Source organism: Canis lupus, chromosome 3 (genome assembly GCF_003254725.2).
Source record: "Canis lupus dingo isolate Sandy chromosome 3, ASM325472v2, whole genome shotgun sequence".
In the NCBI taxonomy this organism is placed as follows: domain Eukaryota; kingdom Metazoa; phylum Chordata; class Mammalia; order Carnivora; family Canidae; genus Canis; species Canis lupus.
In genome coordinates this window covers 58341939-58361144 of record NC_064245.1, presented here as the reverse complement: position 1 = coordinate 58361144, position 19206 = coordinate 58341939, and the positions used below count along the sequence as shown (strand labels likewise).

Genomic DNA, 19206 nt, shown 5'->3' with positions numbered 1-19206 from the left:
CCAGGTCTCTGGTGAGCCCCACGGGGGACATTAGGTGAGAATTCACAGAGCACTAACCATATGTCAGACACAAAGCCACTTGCCATGCTGTCCATCCTACACACCCTAGGTGGTGGGGGCTCTCATGTCCCCGATCTTTGAGGTGTGAGGCTGCTGAGGGGAGATGCTCCCCCAGGTGTGAACCAGGCCCAGCACCGTTGAGGGACACAGGCGGGAGCGGTGTGGGCTGCAGCGCTCTCTCTGGGGATGGTCCATCTGTTTTCCACCTCTGCTGCCCAGGGGCCATGGGCGGGGAGCAGCAGACCACCCTGACACGTGGGGACATGCAGGTGAGGGGACAGTGGGACAAAGCAGGAAGGACCCAGGGGGAGCGGGACACCAGACTGCCTGTGTCCAGAGCTGCTGCATGGGCAGGGCCGCTTGCCTGAGTGTGGGCCTAGTGGGAGGGCCCTGAGAGCTGCCCTGGGGGCCGGGACTGGGAGGCAGAGGGCAAGTGAGGGCAACCTGGTCACAGGGGTGGGCGGCACATGCTGGCTGGCTCTCCAGCAACACCCAGGAACGCGTCCTAGCGGACCCCAGGCAGCCAGGCTCTGAGACCTCAGGCAGCTTGCTGCTCCTATGTGGGTGTCAGTTTCCCCATCTGCAGCACAGACCGGTTGGAGACAGGCCAAGGGGCTGCTCCTGAGAGCCCAGCACCTGCAGGCTACAACTGTTGCCTCAGGCAGGGGCTCCCCTGCTATTCCCGGGCCTGTGGCTCTGCTGGCCCACTGAAGAGGGCCTGCCCTGGACCACGTGGGGGGTGGGGATGCCGACCCTGCCTATGGTCAGTTCTCCACCTCTCAGACCAGGACACCCTTCCCCTGGGAGAGTGAGGGACGCTAGGGAAGCAGGGGTGCTTTCCAGAGCCTCAGGGCTTCCCAGTCACTCCTGGCATAGCTGGGCCCCAGGAAGCCAGGTGCTCAGGATTTATGCTTCTTGTCCGTGAAGAAGAACCTCCGGAGCTTGTCAGGCTGCAAAGATGGAGAATTTGCTGGAGCCGGGGGTCCCCGGACAAAGGGGTCCAGCACTGATTGGGGGCTGAGGCCCATGGCCAGCTCGGAGGACTGGTGCTGGTTCTGCTAGCTTTACGGTGCCAAATTCCACCTCCAGCCCCAGTTCTGAGTGAAAGCTAAGGGGTGGAGGGGCCAGGGGTCCCCTAATTCCCAGCACTCTGGTGCAGCAAGGCCGCCACCAGGGACCAGAGAGGATGTGAGACTGCAGTGGGGGAAGAGCTGCCATGGATGTGGCTTCAGGGCTTCCTGGAGGGCCTGCCTGTGGGGTGGCCTGTGGTCCCAGGACAGCAGGCCCTCCGAGGCTGCTCTAGTCCAGGAGGTGTCAGAACCTGGGTCCATGTGTGCCTGGGATTGAGGCTGTCCCCACTGAGCGTGGACCCTCCCTGGCTTGGACTGCAGGCAGAGTGCTGGGGCTGACAGGGCCTGGGCCCTGTGGGAGCCCCTGACCACCTCCCTCTGACCTCCTGGCCGCCCTTTCCCTGTCCTGCCCTCTGACTACTCTGTCCAGTCAGCTCTGGGCTGTGTCCTGAACATGTGAGCACATCTAGCCTTGGGGCAGACCTCTCTGGACACAAGCGGAGACCAGACCATGGTTCAGATGAAGAAATGGAGGCCCCAGGTCAGGTGGCTAAATAGTATGGGAGGCCCTGTGATGTTAGAGTTTTAGATGAACAAAGAGCAATTGTGGTATTTGGGACACACTCTCGCTAGGAGTTGTTGCTGGGGAAAGTGCTATACCCAAAGCCACATGGCTGGGGGGTGGCTGAGCCATGACAAGAAGGAAGGTAGGTCAGGCTGGAGCCAGGGCCCCCTGTACACCTTGCACAGGCCCTGAGACGCTGGGGTGTGGGGGTTGGCAGGGGAAACTGGTCTGCAGAGAGAGCCCCCCTTTGTTCCCGCTGAGCAACTGCCTCTCCCACTATCTTCGAGTACATGTGACCCCTGGATAAGTCTGGGCCCCTGGGGGCAGTAGTAGTGACCTGAGCTGCTCATGCATGAGGGCCATGACCTCTCTGACACGTGGGGCCTGGCAGCCACCCCATCCCACCATATAGCCTACCTTGTGTGCCTGTCCGGTGCTCCTGGCTGCTGGAATTTGTTCGTAGGTGTTCCTGGGCTCAGGGAGCTCCGGGGCCCCCGAGAACCTGTCACAGCCATAGTCTGAGGATCCTGGCCGCCAGCTGGATGGGGGGCTGGGCCTGGAACACGGGGGCCTTACTGGGCTGCCCCAGTAGGCTGGGACCTGAGCGTAGGCACTGCCTTCCTGTTCTGGCGCCTCCCTGGGCTCCGGTGGGTCTGCTGTCTGCAGGAGCTTGTATGTGTCTGTACAAGTGCCTGGGGAACAGGGCTGTGCTCTGTGGCTCAGCTTCGGGGACGCCTGGCTCCAGGAGGCAGCCGAGCATCCCGGGGCCAGGAGGTGGGCCCGGGATGCAGGAGGCACCGGTCGACCATGGTCTGTGCCAACCCCAGTGAGGGCAGGCTCTGGGCCATTAGGCCTGTTCTGGCTTCCCACTGAGTGTCTCCTCAGGGGCTCCTCGCCTGGGGAGCAAGCCCGGCTGCCAGCTGGAACCGTCCCAGGCTCGCTGGACCCCTCTGCGCCCAGGCCCAGCCGTGCCTGGTTCATCTTCCTCAGCTCTGAGTAGATGGTGCTGCCAGGGCTCCCAAAAGACTCTTCCAGAAGGGAGGCACTCCTCTCGGGGAGGGGAGGCACCCTGGCGCGGAGCTAGGGAGGGAAAGAACCTCTGGAGCGACACCCTTGGGGACACGGATGCTCCCAGACAAGCCTTGTCCCCTGTCCTGGCTCGGCTTACCTGACTGTCATGGGTGGGCATTGGCTGACGCTCAGAAGCCCCTGAGCCCACCCTTCGGAGGAGACCACCCCCCAGGCTGTCATTTGTAAATGATTCCACAAATGTCTGCTGGGCACCAGCTGGGGCCAGACTCTGTCCCAGGTGCCAAGGACTCTATGGGCAACACAGCCAATGCTCGAAGGCCACCTTCTAACCGGGGAGGTGGGCAACAGACCAGCCTGTGACATGGTCTAATGTGCCTGACACAACACATGTTAGACCATCAGGTCGTTAGTCGTGTCATGAAGAAGAGCACAGCAGGGTAACGGGATGAACAGAATGGCAGGTGGGAAGGGGCCTTTCCTACAGCCCTGGTGCCCTTCCTGGAGAGATGACATGCAAGTGGACCAAGTGCGCCAGCAGCTTTCTGGTAGGAAGAGCATCGCAGCAAAGACCTAGCAAGTGCACAGGCCCTGGGGTGGGAGCAAGGTTGGTGTGTTCTGAGAAATCCAAAGGCTGGTGAAGCTGGAGAAGAGAGCAGAGAGGAGGCAGCAGGGCCCCGGGTGAGGGCCCCATGAGGCCTCAGGGTGAAGTGAGACCTGAGGTGTGCTGTGATCTGTTGTATAGGAGTAAAATCTGAGCCCCTCCCAGGAGGTGCTGTGGAGGGAAAGTACCCTCTCACAGCACCCCCCACACTCGCACAGTGTACACGAGTTTCAGGCATCTCTTACCCATTTTCTTATTCAAGTGCAGAGGAACCGTAGGAGTGGTAAACTGAGGCACAGCCAGGAAGGCCAGCCTGTGGGCCGGACCTGTGGGCGTTGGTGCAGCCCCACCCAGAGCGCTGAGGACCCTGCTCACCTCCACACATCCCTCCTCGGAGAAGCTACAGGAAGTGGCCTCCAGGCTCTTCCTGGTGTGGACGAAGGAGACTGGGGGCTGGGGGCAGGTGGCGTCTGCGCCCACCGTGGGGGCTGCTGCGGCAGGTGGCTTTTCCAGGCCCAGGCTGGTGTGGTGGAGACCCAGGGTGATGGCATCATAGGGATCGTTGTCCTCTGGCTGCGGGTAGTGGGGGCACAGTAGGGGCATGTTCATGCACCCCCAGCTGGTGAGGGACCCACACCAGCCCACCGAGCCCCTGACCTCAGGTAAGGTGTTGCCTCAGTCTCCCCCTTTTAAATAGGGAGCGTGACCACGAGGTCATGGGCCTGAGCGGGGGCACAACCTAGGCCTGGACACCCCACCCTGTCCAGAGGCACGCCGCAGCAGAGGGGTGCCTACCCTGGGGCAGGCGGCAGACAGGGTCTCCCCAAAGGGCTCAAAGTGCACCTCCTGGTAGTGGCGCACCAGCTCAGCCAGGGTGCTGTGGCTGCAGGTGTCCCCCGAGACGAGGTAGCGCCGGTCCTGGAGCTGGTTGATGACGAAATGCCGACAGCGGTCACTGCCCCTACGACACAAGTGCGCGTACCCTGGGTCCTGGGTGCAGGACGAGGCTCGGGGGACGCTGACCGTCTGTGGGGGCTCCGCATTGGAGGTTGGGGGCCTGGCCTTCGAGGAGCTCTGCCCCGTGGGGGGCTGTACAGGGTCCAGAGCAGGGGGGTGGCCTCCAAATCCCAGGTCCCTGGGGTCCCCTCCCTGCCCCTGTGAGGCTGGGCATGAGACCTAAGGGCCCTACAGACTGAGCAAACATCCAACAAGGCGGTGTGTAGAAAATCAAATTCAATGCCGAGGAATCCACGGTGAACGAAACACCACATCTTCACCCAAAACAGGTCCAACCCTGCACGAGCATCACTCCTCCCCCAAACCCCATCCCTGCAAGAGATATAGACTTCAGGCTCCACTGCATGCAGCCCTAAACCCCTAGCACCTCTCCCCCTCACTACCCCTCATCCCCCCCTCACTCCCACCTCCTCCCACTCACTTCCCCTCACTCCTGCCTCACTCCCCGTCACTACTCCCTCCTCGCTCACTACCACCTCACTACCCCCTCCTTCTCCTCACTACTCCTCACTACCTCTCACTCCCCTCTCACTACCCCTCACTCGCCCTCACTCCCACCTCCTCCCACTCACTTCCCCTCACTCCCCCTCACTACCCACTCACTTTCCCTCACTACCCCCCCTCACTCCCACCTCCTCCCCCTCACTCCCCCCACTCCCCCTCACTACCCCTCACTACACCCTCCTCCCCCTCAGATCCCCTCACTACTCCTCACTCCCACCTCCTCCCCCTCACTCCTGCCTCCTCCCCCTCACTCCTCTCACTACCCCCTCCTTCCCCTCACTACCCCTCACTACCTCTCACTCCCTTCTCACTCCCCTCTCACTACCCCTCACTCCCACCTCCTCCCACTCACTTCCCTCACCACCCCCTCACTACCCCCTCACCACCCCCCTCACTCCCCCTCACTACCCCTCATCCCCCCTCACTCCCACCTCCTCCCCCTCACTCCCCCTCACTACCCCTCACTACATCCTCCTCCCCCTCAGATCCCCTCACTACTCCTCAATCCCACCTCCTCCCCCTCACTCCTGCCTCCTCCCCCTCACTCCTCTCACTACCCCCTCCTTCCCCTCACTACCCCTCACTACCTCTCACTCCCTTCTCACTCCCCTCTCACTACCCCTCACTCCCACCTCCTCCCACTCACTTCCCCTCACCACCCCCTCACTACCCCCTCACCACCCCCTCACTCCCCCTCACTACCCCTCATCCCCCCTCACTCCCACCTCCTCCCCCTCACTCCCCCTCACTACCCCTCACTACATCCTCCTCCCCCTCACTATCCCCTCACTCCCATCTCCTCTCCCTCACTCCTGCCTCCTCCCCCTCACTCCTCTCACTACCCCCTCCTCCCCCTCACTCCTCTCACTACCCCCTCGCTATCCCCTCACTACTCCTTCACTATCCCCTCACTGCGCCCTCCTCTCAGTCGGTCCCTCCTTTAAGGATCAGTAACCCCACAGTGACCAGTGTCATGAGGGTGTGGAGGGTGACTCTGCAAGTGCACAGTCCTATGGATCCTGCCCCCAGAGCAAAACAGAAAACATTTCCAACCCCTGCCCCTTCTGTCTATGGAACTTCGCAAAAAGAAATCCCAGGGTCTTTCTTTTTTGTGTCTGGCATCTTTCACTCAACATCATATCTCTGAGATTGATTCATGTCCAGGGACATTTAGCTCCATACCCCCCTGTGTAAAATTCCATTTAATGAAAAAAATCCACCATTTACCCCTTCTGTTGGACGTTTAAGGCTTTCCAGATTTGCTAGAAACAAAGCTGCCCTGGATATTCTGTTCATGTGCTCACTGATGTTGAGAATGTGCCAGGGTGTCGCCTTGGTGGGTGGGGACAGGCCTCTGTGGAGCTCCTAGGTTCTGGCAAATCCTTTCCTGAAACCATTGCTATGCAGGAGAGTTCCAGCTGCCGCACATCCTCACCAACTACTGTGTTCTGTCTTCCCATTTCAGCCACTCGTTGCAGGTTCCATTTGTATTTTCCCGATTATAATGCTGCCGAACGATACATACTATCGCCCTTTGGACGACCCCTTTTATGAAGTACCCATTCTAGTCTACCCACGTTATTTACCATGTTGTCTTATTGATTCGTGGGAGCTTTTCGTATATTCTGGCAAGAGTCCTTTGTTCAATACATTATTACAGGGCAGCCCTCGTGGCTCAGAGGTTTAGCGCCGCCTTCAGCCCAGGGCATGATCCTGAAGACCGGGGATCGAGTCCCGCATCAGGCTCCCGGCATGGAGCCTGCTTCTCCCTCTGCCTGTGTCTCTGCCTCTCTCTCTCTCTCTGTCTCTCATGAATAAATAAATAAAATATTAAAAAAATACATTATTACAATGTGTAACTTCTCCTAATACTCTGTCCTTTTAGTGACTTCATGGTGTCTTCTGATTAACAAAAAATCTTAATTTTAAAGAAATCAAATTTATCAACCTTCTCTTTTATGGTTAATAGGTTTGTGTCTTAAGAAATCTTTGCCTTTTTCAAAGTCTTGACGATTCTTCCTGTTTTCTTTAAGAAATATATTGCTTTGCTTTTGTCACTAGGGTCTATGGTCCCTTGTTTTCCACTCGGGTATCCGATTGCTCCCACCCGCTTACTGGAAAGCCCTGCCTTTCCCCCAGAACTGCTGTAAATCCGGGGACCCAATGCTGGGGCTCCGCAGATCCATGTCCCTGTCACGTATGTCAGAGAAATGTGATAAGTTGGTATTCCATCCACGGTCATGTTTGACAAAAGAGCCCTGATGCTAAAAAGCCATTTGAAAGCTTCTGGGTTCATCTCTTTCAAAGTGTGTAGCCGAGCAGGTGGCACATGGAATATAATTACTGTTTTCACAGTGATTGACGTTTATTTGGTTCTCATGATGTTCCAGCCACTGTGCTGAGCACCTCTTGACGGATGAACCCACTGAACCCCCTCAGCAACCCTACGAAGTCAGTTCTACAGTGTCCCTATCCTACAGAGGAGGAAATGGAGCCAGACATGTTCCAGGTTAGGATTCGGCCTGGGGCCTCCGAGGTTTGCCCTGGAGCTCTAGCAGTCCTTCCTGACCCTGACCCTGACCCTGACCCTCTGACCCTGACAGGCAGAGAGCTTCTCCCTTCATCCTCTCCAGACTGGGCTTGATGTCATCCTCTTGGCTTCATCCTGACCATCTTGCCCCCCTCCTGGACCGGAGCTCATCATTTCAGGGGCCCAATGGCCCTGCATGTCCAGCCTCCTCCCACAGCCTGCCGGAAGAACCCTGGAGAAGCCATTGGCGGTCTGCACAGGCGCCTGGCTTCCTCCTCCGCAGGCACTCCTTCCTGGGAACCTCCCTCGCGGCTCCCTCAGCGCCTCTGTCTCAGTACCTCTGGACCGTTGCACATTCTGTCCCATCCAGTGGAGAGGCCCTCCTGAACTCCCATCACACCCTCTCTTCTGCCCTAGGCTCAAGGTTACTTCCGGGAAGCCAGTGAGGGGGACTGTCTCTTGCCCCCCCTCCCCACCCATTCCCACTGAGGGCTGTGGCTGTGTCTGCAGAACACATGATGGATGGAGCGGGGTGGGGGAGCCAGCGGCCCAGTGAGAGCCAGGCAGTGTGGCCCACAGGGGGGTGGGGGGCACCTGTCCTATCTGCAAAGCAAGCTTCTTTCCTACCTGTAGGACAAGATGTAGCTGGTGGCCCGGTCGCTGAGGCGGATGAGGAAGGAGCCGAGAGCTTTGTCGCCGAGCAGCTGCTCTGTCTGCCTGGGCAGAGGGCATGCAGTTAACTGGGGCCTGTGCCCGTCTGGCAGCAGGAGCAGGCCGACTTGGACCTGCCTCAGAATCCCTGCTGGCCATGCCTTTGGGTGCCAGATGCAGTGCACAGATAGCCAGCCCTCTCCACGGTAGGGGTTGGAGACTCTCCCAGGCCTCGGGCTGCCACTGTGGCCTGTCCACACTCAGACTTGGGCTGGGTCAGAGTCCTGAGGCCCCACGTGCACCTCCACACTGCAGCCTCACCTCAGGCACAATAGCCACTGACCCTGGCCCCCCACCAAGAACGAATCCATAGAGCCAGAAAGGTTTAGGTTTGGCAGGTCCCGGCCTCAGGGCCACCATGTACAGTTGTGCAGGTTTCTATAGGGAGGAGGTGCTGTGTTGTCTGGACCCTGATCCCAACAGGCTCTCATGTCCCCTGTGTGTCCCTTCCAGCTGGGCAGCCAGGAATATTTTTGAACAGTGCCAAGTATTTTGGCGACATGGTGAGAAATTCCAGCTTCCTTTGGTTTGGCAGCACGTCGGCCCCAACTGAGCACCTGCTCTCTGTAAGGCCAGCTGTGGATTTTGCACAGCCTGCGACTAAATGAAAGCACTGAGCTCAACAGGTAAGGATTTGATGATGGGGACAGCAGGGCAATAAGCTAAGTGCTGGACCCCAAGCTGCCCCTGTAGACAGCTGGTGCCTGGTGCTGGGCAGGGAGGGCCAGGCTGCATCTGCTGTCTCTGGTCTCATGCTCAGGCAGCTCTGGCATCTGCTAATCCAAGAGCCACCCTTTCCTGGGGGGCAGTGCACATCCAGGTTTCCCCAAGGCGGTCCCCACCCAAGATAGCTCTCAGCTCCCTGTGAATGGTGTGCGACTGGACAATGACCCGAAGGCCCTGCCATGTCTGAGTGCACCTGCTCTCTCTCTTCTCTAGGCCGGGACTCCCAGAGTGGCCACTGCACTCGCCCAGCTGCCCAGAGACCGCAGGCTCCTCACCCCATCCCGGGCCTCACCCAGGGAGACGGCAGGAGCCATCCTCATCCCAGGGTCCCCAGACCACTTTCTCCATGCCAAGGGGTAGCCTTACTTGCGGGTAAGGAATCCGTGGAACCAGGGGGGCAGGGCTCCGTCCTGCAGGATGAGGGGCGCCTGTGTCTCCATGAACCAGGTCAGGGCCAATTCCTGCAGCTTGGCCAAGGCCTGGCTGTCCCCCGACTCTCCGGGCCCCCTCCCAGGGCCAAGCTGCTTCGGGCTGCCCTCCATCCTGGCCAGCATGGAGCGGAAGCAGAGCGCAGACCACACACACACACACACACACACACACACACGCGCCTCTATATGTGTGGGCACCCCGCTCATTTGCCTGAATCAGTGCCCGCCCCAACCGCCCCAGCACACAGGAGCCCAATTGTCACTCTGGCTGGTGGCTAGCTCTCCTTCCTGACTCTGGGGTGGCCATCTTCTCTGGCAGGGGACACTGTGGGGAGGGTCATATTAGCAGGGGTGGGGCTGGCTAGGGGAGGAGACTATGGACTGCCTGGCCCCGTTCCCCCAACCTCTAGCCTCCGCCTTCAGCTAAAGGCCAGGCCTGGCTGAGGCCCTCAGCCCAGCTTCATGAGCAAAGCAGTAGCTTTCAATTCTATTCATCCTTCCCTAGTGGAGGCCACTTGTATTTTGGTGAAGTTCACTGATTAACTTCCTTCCACTGAAGATTTACTGAGTGTCTACTGGGCTGTGGGAATAAAGTCGTGCACAAAACAGCATTTTGCCCTCGTGGCTCCAGCATAAGGAGACAGGCAATCGTCGAGTCCATGTACAGAATATGGTGCCAAGTATCATGTGCACCCCAATAAAGGAAGGGAAGAGGACGCGGCTTATCTCCTTTAGATGGAGGGTTGGTCAGGGGTTGAGCAGAGAGGAGCAGCTAGTGTGGACGGGTGGTCTGGAAGGGCCAGGCAGAGGCCTTTGAAGAAGGCTTTGGACCAGCTAGGGTATGTGTTCATCCCTAAATGCATCCTGTGCTTCTGAGTTCCACGGCAGAAACCCAGCCAGGGGGATCCTGGGGCAGTAGGCATTGTAAAGTGTGGGCCCTGGGGACAGGATCAGGTCAGAGTCCTGCTTTCACGGGACCTCAGAAGGTCCACTTCCTCGTCTATAAAATGGGAATGGGCAGAAGCAGTCAGGGTGCCTGGGCTGAGTGAGAGTGCATGGTGGCTAAGGTGAGAGCACACATCCACTTCCATCACTGGACAGCACCCCACAACGGCGGCGCTTGGTGGAAGCGAGGACAGCGGGTGCCTGCGACATCCTGTTCCTTGGTCTGGGCAGAGGGGGAGAGACATGTGCTCACTTTGAAATCTCCCTGCGCTCTGCGCTCACGATTTAGGTAGACACTGCTGTGGTTATAGTGGCTTCACAAGACAGCTCCCCGGTGGATGGGTGGAGGCTGCAGCCCTATGTCCTTGGCTCCAATCCTGGCTGGCTAGCTATGTGACCTTGAGGAGGGGAACAGGAAAAGCCCTCCAATGTCTGGGCAGGCTAAGGAGTTGGGGCCTGAGGACAGTGCTCCGCATACCGTGAGTGATGGGGATTCACCATATGTTGACTGTGACTGTGATGTAACGGCTCTGACCCGGTGGATCCTTCCCTGTGGGTAAGGATGTACATGATTATACTATTGCTACAGCCCCACCGTGGTCATCCCAAGCAAGATGGAAATGCCTGCGGCAGCTGTGGGATGCATGTGATGGCGAGGACAGGCGTGTTGTGAGGCAAGCCCGTGACCCCAGTCCCGTCTCTGGGTCTCCTTTTCCACATTCATACAAAAGGTAACAGACACTCACCTCGCTTCCCGGGGAAAGAGAGAAACAGCGCTAGCAGGCCCTCTGTATGGGGACAGGTGTGCTGGGGCCAGGAAGTGTTCCAGACACGCAGCTGTTTGAGTATCACCATTATAAACAGTTAATTTCCAGCCTTGATGGCGAGGAGCCAGCTCTAGCCGGGGGTCCCTGGGGGTGGGGATGGGGTGCATGGTTTCCCTGCCACAGATCTAAACCTGGAATATACTGGGCTCAGAACAGAAATCCCACTATGTTTGCACACTCAGTTATCCTGCTAGTGTGCACGGATTTGCTCCCCAACACGAGGGCGTGGAGAATGAATGAGCCAATTTCTTGTTTCTTAAATTGTCTGTGCTATCATCTACTCCATCCTGCACCTAGAGCAGTGCGTGGCACAGTTAGATGTTTGATGAGCATATTTCATTTTCTTGGTTGATTGATTTAGGTTTTATTTAAATTCAAGTTAACATACAGTGTACTATTAGTATCAGGGCTGGAATTTAGTGATTCATCATCACATCCCCTGTGACTTTGTCACCAATAGAAATCACAGATGTTCTCATGTTGCATCACAGCTTTCGTGGGCATCTTGAGAAAGTGGATTTTTCTCATCATTATGTCAAAGTTATAGTAATTAGACCCAGTGCTGAGTCTTATTTGACACACTAATAAAGACGCACATCATATGTCTTTATTTTTTTAAAAATTTTTAAAAGATTTTATTTATTTATTCATGAGAGACACAGAGAGAGAGAGGCAGAGACACAGGTAGAGGGAGAAGCGGGCTCCATGCAGGGAGCCGGATGTGGGACTGGATCCTGATCCTGGGACTCCAGGATCAGGCCCTGGGCTGAAGGCAATTACTAAACTGCTGAACCACCCAGGGATCCCCTCATATGTCTTTATTACAGATATTTTGGGTAATTGAGTCCCACCAGCATACTATGTATTTTATTATGTGCATTTGAAAACACATTCTGAGAAGTCCATGGGCATCACCAGACACCCAGAGGGCTCCAGGGCTCAGGAAAGGCTAAGGAAGCTAGAGTCTGATGCAGGGCCCTTTGCTGCCAAAGTCAATCCTAGATGTATTCAAATGCAAAGAAATGTGTTTTTATGATTTTCCATGAGGCATTTTCTCCACCTCCCCTTCCTGGGATACTGTTGTGGGCAGAACCTGGTCATTTGCATGTGAAGACAAAGGCGTTTTGTGCTGGGGGTGGGGGGGTGGAGACGGGGAGTCTGTGTTTGAGCTCTGAGGATGTGGGGGCCCAGGACTGTGGCATCAGGGCTCTGGGAAGGACTAGGGGGTGGGTGGTCTCTGAGGGCATGCACCCTACTGCTCAGTCCCCACTGTGGTCACCCAGGGAGCTGGGCCTGGGCACATGGATGACACTGGCATGGCTCTACCCCAGGGTGCCCTGAGGGGCACAGGTTCTGGTGTCAGACTGACCCCCTAAGACACCTGGCCCCCATTGCTGGCTCTGCAGGGGGATTTTGAGGTGGGTCCTAATCTCACCACCTCTCAGTGTGTCTTCATCTGTAAGAACGGAGGGGAGGGAGAACCTACCTACCTGGCAGGGGTTGGGGGTTCAGAGGCCAGTCCAGGCAGCAGGGTGGCTGGAAGGCACTGGCAAGCTACATCAGCCTCTGCCCAGCTGCCTGGCACCTGAGGGGTCTTCTAAAGCCAAGCGTGTCTATCTGGTGCTGGGTGCCCCTGCCAAGGTCACGCTCCTCCTGTAGGACCCAGACATGCCAATGTGCCGTCCTTTTTGGGGCTCCTGCCTGAGAGCGCCGAGTCTGGCTTCCCCTCCTGGGGACCCCTCCCAGGCCTGTCCAGCTGTCCTGACCACGTAACTGGCCCCAGCCCCCACTCCTCCTTCCCAGAGCCATGCCATGGGGACAGGAGGCCAAGGCAGCCTGTTGCTGCCTGTGGACACTATATTTGCACACTCATAGTTATCCTGCTAGTGGCACAGATTTGCTCCCCAACATGAGGGCATGGAGAACGAATGAGCTGATTTCTTGTTTCTTTCTTTTATTTTTTTTTTTAAGATTTTATTTATTTATTCATGAGAGACACTGCAAGAGAGAGGCAGAGACACAGGCAAAGGGAGAAGCAGGCTTCATGCAGAGAGCCTGATGTGGGACTCGATCCCGAGACTCCAGGATCACACCCTGGGCCGAAGGCAGGAGCTAAACCACTGAGCCACCCAGGCGTCTTGATATGTTGTTTCTTAAGTTGTCTGTATCATCATCTACTCCATCCTGTACCTAGAGCAGTGCGTGGCACAGTTAGATGCTTGATGAGCATATTTCATTTTATTGATTGATTTAGGTTTTATTTAAATTCAAGTTAACATACAGTGTACTATTAGTATCAGGGCTGGAATTTAGTAATTCATCATCAGCTGCATATAATACCCTATGCTCATTCAATAGGTTTATTTATTTATTTATTTATTTATTTATTTATTTATTTATTTGTATTTATTATTATTATTTTAAAGATTTAATTTATTAATTCATGAGAGACACAAAGAGAGTGGCAGAGACATAGGCAGAGGGAGAAGCAGGCTCCCTGCGGGAAACCCGATGAGGGACTCCATCCCAGGACCCCAGAGTCACGACCTGAGCCAAAGGCAGATGCTCAACCACTGAGCCACCCCGGCATCCTGGTATTTTAAATTATTATTCAGATAGATGACATACCCACGTGGCTTTTAAAAATAAAAAATATTAAAAAGTATCTGTACAAATATTTTCCCTCCAAGCATTCAGTCCCAGGCACCCATGTCCTTCTCATTCCCAGGGACCTGCGGCTACTCCTTTCCTGAATGTCCTTCCCAGGTCTCTGCACCACCAAGTCGACACGTATATTCTTAATTCAGAGGGCAGGATATCATCTGACCTTCTGTATACATTCAGTGTTTTACTTTGTAAAATATCTCAATGCTGCCTCTTGGAGCTCTGCCTGCAGGAGGCTGCTGGGGAGGCCTTGTCGGCCGCAGCCACTCTGTTTCCGCTGTGTGGCTGCACTGTATGTTCTGTGACCAGTCCCCTATAGGGGGTCACTTGGGTCGTTTCTAAGGTTCCCCAATGTCCAACAATGTGGCAGGGGACAGCTTCAGGAGCACTCAACAGAGCACAAAAGTGAGAACACCCACAGCACACATCCCCCAGTGGGGCCGCTCCAGTCAGAGGACGCCTGCCTTTGTGGTTTCAACAGATGTTGCCAAATTGCCTCCTTTTGGGGTTGCATGTATTTGTGATCAGTAAACATGAAAGGACTGGGCTGATGAATGGACTGTGTTCTCAAGCGCTGTCATATGGGGCCCTCCCGCAGGGGAGGGACTGCTGCTGGGCGGGAGAGGTCACCAGTTTCTTGACCTTAATCTGGCCCCTCAGCGCCTCTGAGCAAGTTTGTTTCTGCATGCCTTCTGGGGTGGATGGTGGCCCCCAGAGATGTCCTCAGGCCCTGCACCCACTGCACACAGGAGCAAGACAATGGCCAGGTCCCAGGGCCTTGACACAGTCCTGGAAACTCAAATAAGGAAACAGCCCCAGCCTGCACCAGCGTTGACTCCAGAATCCAAAATAGGAAACTATAAAATCACAATAAGTGTGCAAGCAAATGTCTATAAATGGAATATTGCATCAATTTGATGGAGAATTCACAAAAGATTCATCGCATCTGAAAACGGTTTGGAGGTCAGATGGTCTGCCCTCGCCAGGACCTCTGAGTGTGCAGGAGAACTGCTGAGAAATCATTACCAGTCACCAATTGAACTCTCAAAGCCCAATCATAAAAATAATATTTTCCCAAAAGTTCAAAGGAAAAAAGTTATATATATATACACACACACACAGGCACACAGTTTATAATGTAAGATGTGACTGTCATTTTATTTTATTTTATTTTATTTTATTTTATTTTATTTTATTTTATTTTATTTTATTTTATTTATTTTTTTGTGACTGTCATTTTAAAATTATATATATTTGATATGAAGTGAAATGGGACCCCAAAGAGAGCCTTGGACCCACCATGGTCCTAAAACCACAGCAGCCCCACTTGCTCCATAGAGCACCCCGCCTGGGGCTGTGGGCTCCCCACCTGCCCAGAGGAAAGGGAAACCATCCCTCAGGCCAGCGGGCTTCCCTGTGAACTACCTCTCAGTTTTAGCGTCAGGAACAAGTGTTCTTCATAGATTATCTGGCCTCACCAGTCGTTCTGAGTCCCATTTAAAAATGAAAATCTGCAGAATTGTAGGCCATGTGTTCATGAGGCCTGAAGGAGGGACAACCAGGGAGAGGTACATTAAGGCCCAGGGGGAAGACCAGGGGTCAGAGACCGGGTGTTAAAAACCTTGTTCTATTGGAGACTGATGGCCGGGTGGGCCTGGCACACCTGGCCACCTGCACAGGGGGCCCTGACTTTCACTGTCCCCTGCAGCGGGAATACGGCACCCCTAATGTGCACCAAGCACTTCCAGTACACGCTGTTTCCTTTGTCCTCTGTCCCGGCAGGCAAGGTGGTATGACTCTGTCTGTCCTCACTGCCAAGACAGGAAACAGACTCGGGACCAGAGACAGCCTGGCCTGCCTCAGCCAAAGATGGAGTCAGCGGCAGGGCCTCTCCATATGTGTGGGGCACCTGCCCACCTGCTGTTGCTTCGCCCTCACCATCCCCCAGCCGGGAGCACCTTTCCCTGCAAATTCTGTACCTACCTTCAAAATGCAATGGATCAATATTAGTAGCTATTTAGCCGTATATTTAAACTTCAAAATACAAAAGAAACTCCAACAGACTCCAAAGGGGCTCTTGCTGGGCCCTCGTATCCTGCCTGCCTTCGTATCCTGCCTGCCTTCGGGGGTCTCCCTCCTAACCAGGGCCTTCCCGCTGTGTGGTTTGCGTCTGCCCGCACCTTCCCTCCATTGAAATGCCTCCATCCCCCAAAAGGGCCTCACAGGGGAGTTGCAGTGCCTGGAGGCCTTGGAGGGGGGGGTGGATTCTGAGGGCAGGGGGCTTGGGGAGGAGCCAAGATAGGCGGGCTGCTGTCCTGGCTGTGGTGCCAGGCCGAGAACCAGGACTGGGACAGAAAGGACCAGGCCTCTGTACCTGCAGCCCGCCCTGTGTCCAGGCCTCCCCCGCTCCCCAGCCTGTGTGTCCCCCCAACTCCTGTGTAGTCCTCACCTGCTGGCCCCCAGCCCCTGCCAACCCTCTGCCCTCCATCAGTGCCCTGGGCCCCAGGGCTTAGAGAGTGGCCAGCACTTCAGGTGACCCCACCCCCCCAGGAAGGGGAGCCATAGGCTGTGAGATTTGCCTGCACATTTGGCAGGGAAATGAGGCCTTCGGGAAGCCAGAGTCTGCAAATCCAGGCCAGAGGGGTGCGGTGGGGCTTCTCTCTCTGAAGCCACCATCCCGCCTGCCCAGGCCCTTCTGAGACTCAGCACAGCACCCAATGGAGGCAGAGGCAGGGGTGGTGACAGTCCCTCCCACCCCCCTTACTCGGGCTCCCTCCCATGACCCCATCAGGGCAGGATGGTATGGGAGCACGTGGTAGGGAGGTGGTGGTGGGGCCTCCCTCTGGGGGCTATTCCCTGGCCAATGCAGCCTCTGTTCTGAAGCCAGCCCAGCTCCCCGGTTCCCCCTCTAGCACCACACCCTGAACTCCAAACCACCCCCATCCAGACCAACTTCCTCCACCAAGCTCCGGGGTTAGCAAGGCCCCATCAGGATCCCTGTGTGCTTGACCTCCAGATAATGGGGCAGTCTCTGCTCAGAGACAGGAGGGCTCCCTCTGTGCCATCTGGCCACGGGGCTGCAGCTAGGGCCCCTTCTCTGGTGGGGTGGCAGGGAAGACACACTCTGTGACCCCCAGTGGTAATGCTTACACTAACTGCGGAGGGCAGGATGGAAGAGTGCCCAAAGGGAAGGGACTGGTCAGTTGTGATGGCTGAAAACCTCAAGAGGCTGGAAACAGAAGAGCCTCACTGGCCCAGCTGGAGAAGGCCCACAGGCCTTACAGCTGGGCTGCAGGCAGGCAGGCAGGCCCTTGGAGATCAACTGCTGCCCATCCCCTGCAGCCCAGAGAGGGCACAGACACGGCTATCAGGCAGCATATCAGGCAGTGAGGTCTCCTCTCTCTGGACTCCCCCAAGGACTGTGGGCTCCTCCTGCAACAGGATGGCACCTTGGCCAGCTTGTCCTCCTGGAGTCTGTGAGGTGCAGAGACTGCACGTGGCTGGGCCTCCCACCCCATCCCTCTTGAGGGAGACTGGCCGAGGATGAGTCATTGGCTCTGTGTCCCTGGGGCTTGCCCAGGGCTGGCCATGTGGGAGCAAGCTCACTGCCCTAATTTCCCCTTTTGGGTAAACAGCAGCCACTTCCTCCTGGGTCGGCCACTTCCTTCTGGTCACTGGGCTCCACGAGGCTAGAGGGGGCAGGCCCTGTGGCACCAAGCAGACATATCCTAGAAATGGTGGTGGGAGGGTACACAGGCTGCACAACGCTGGCCCCTGACCACAGGACCTGGACATTCAGTCTAAAGGGACTTTGAAAACTGCAAATGTCCACCTGCCATTTGAGAAGGGCTCCAAGGGAGGACCCGGGAGCCAGCAAGTTCCCATGCAGGATAGCCCTGGGCAGGGGATCTGGTTGGAAAGGACGGAACCGAAGCTGCATTTCTTCAGCATTTTACATAAATGACAAGACTTGTCCAGAAAGATGGTGGGGGAGGGGCTGCAGAAGCCGAACTAAGGCGCCAGCTCTCAACCCCCTGCACAGGGGCCTCAGGACGGAAGGGGGTGTGACACCATGCAGGGTTGTTCCTGGAAAACCAGCCTCCTGGAGTGGGCAGGGCTGGTGGCCTGGGAGAGATCTGGGTGATCATAGGGGGTTGGGGGATCTTGGAGGCTGGGGCCAATTCTAATCAGCTGAATGGAGGGGAGGGACTGTGCTGAGAGGTTGTTGCCACTTTGTCCCGCTCACTGGGGTCTCAGGACCTGTGGCTGTGCAGCGTCCTCAGAGGGCCACACTCTGGGCCTGGCCAGTCTGTGAGATTCTGCAGGCCCAGTGCTTGGCTCTGCAAGCTCTCCAGGGACCTATGAAAGGTCTGTAGCCAAGGACAAGTATACCTGGATTCCAAAACCCGAGAAAAACAGCAAAAGATGATTATGCTCGGGCTCCCAAGAAAAAGAGCAAAATCTAAATCAATAGACATTTAATTAGATGTCTACAAAGTGTAACATTATAATCATCAAAATGTCACTCTTTCGAGGGGCACCTGGTGGGCTTGCTTACTCAGTAGAGTGTGTGACTTTTGATCTTGGAGTTATGAGTTCAAGCCCCACGTTGGATGGCAAGATCACTTAAAAAATCAATAGGCTTAAAAAAGTCACTCCCTTTGAAAACAATGTGTAGGCTGGATTTCTCTCACTCAGCCAGGATGCCCACACAGACATGATGATTGCCAAGAAATTGTTAGCCAAACATAAATTAAAACGAATTCCTCACAGATAATATCGGGACCATAATTACAGCAATTCCTTCAAATGTTTTGAGAGTCATGTTTACATCGGATGTGGGGCACTTGACTGTGTTGGGTATCGTGTGGGGCATGGCCGGGCTCAGAGAACAGGGCATGGGGCCTGTGAGCGAGCAAGAATGGCACCACTCCTCTGCCATGGTTGGCTAGGGACCAACAACAGGCTCCGAGGCAGGAGGGTTATGCTGGTGGAAGCAGACACTAGCCACGGAGTGACAGTAGTGGTCCCTTGTCCAGACCCACCTGCTCAAGCTGGGGGCTCACACCTGTGCCTTCCTGAACCTCAGTAGACTTCGGTCTCTGCAAGGTGGACCTGGGCTCAGTACACCCCCACTGTTGCACAACTGGCTGATAGAGCTGAGGACAGTGGGCTGTCCCCCGCTCCTGCCTAGCCTCCTGCGCACCTCCCACGTGGAGCTGTAGCTACAGATCCAGTGCTCCCAGCTGTTCCCCTTTCCATGGGATTTCCTGGGCACATCCCACCCTGCTGCCTCACCCTGCAAGCCCATTAGTCACTGCCCCTCTCATGCATAGGGCAAAGCCCAAATCCAACTTGGTTTCCTTTCTCCCCAGGGTGCAGGGCACTCTCAGGCCTGCCCTGTATGGAGGCTGATCCGCTGTTGGATCCTCCCTCTCAGAAGCTGCCAATTGAGGAGGACATTCACGTTAACTGTACAAGAATAGTAAGAACAGCTGGACTGCACTGAGGACCTGCTATGTG

The 19206-nt window shown here is 56.0% G+C and overlaps 1 protein-coding gene across 1 annotated transcript; it reads right to left on the bottom strand.

The window, feature by feature from the left end:
* Window positions 1-959: 959 nt before the first annotated feature.
* SH2D7 (SH2 domain containing 7) lies at window positions 960-9386 on the bottom strand. Its single transcript, XM_025438296.2, has 6 exons — window positions 9183-9386; window positions 8007-8096; window positions 4124-4289; window positions 3704-3901; window positions 2113-2775; window positions 960-1010 (listed from the first exon to the last, which is right to left on the bottom strand). The coding sequence occupies exons 1-6, from the start codon at window positions 9368-9370 to the stop codon at window positions 960-962; spliced, it is 1356 nt and encodes a 451-aa protein (XP_025294081.1). The 5' UTR covers window positions 9371-9386.
* Between the last annotated feature and the right edge of the window lie 9820 nt (window positions 9387-19206).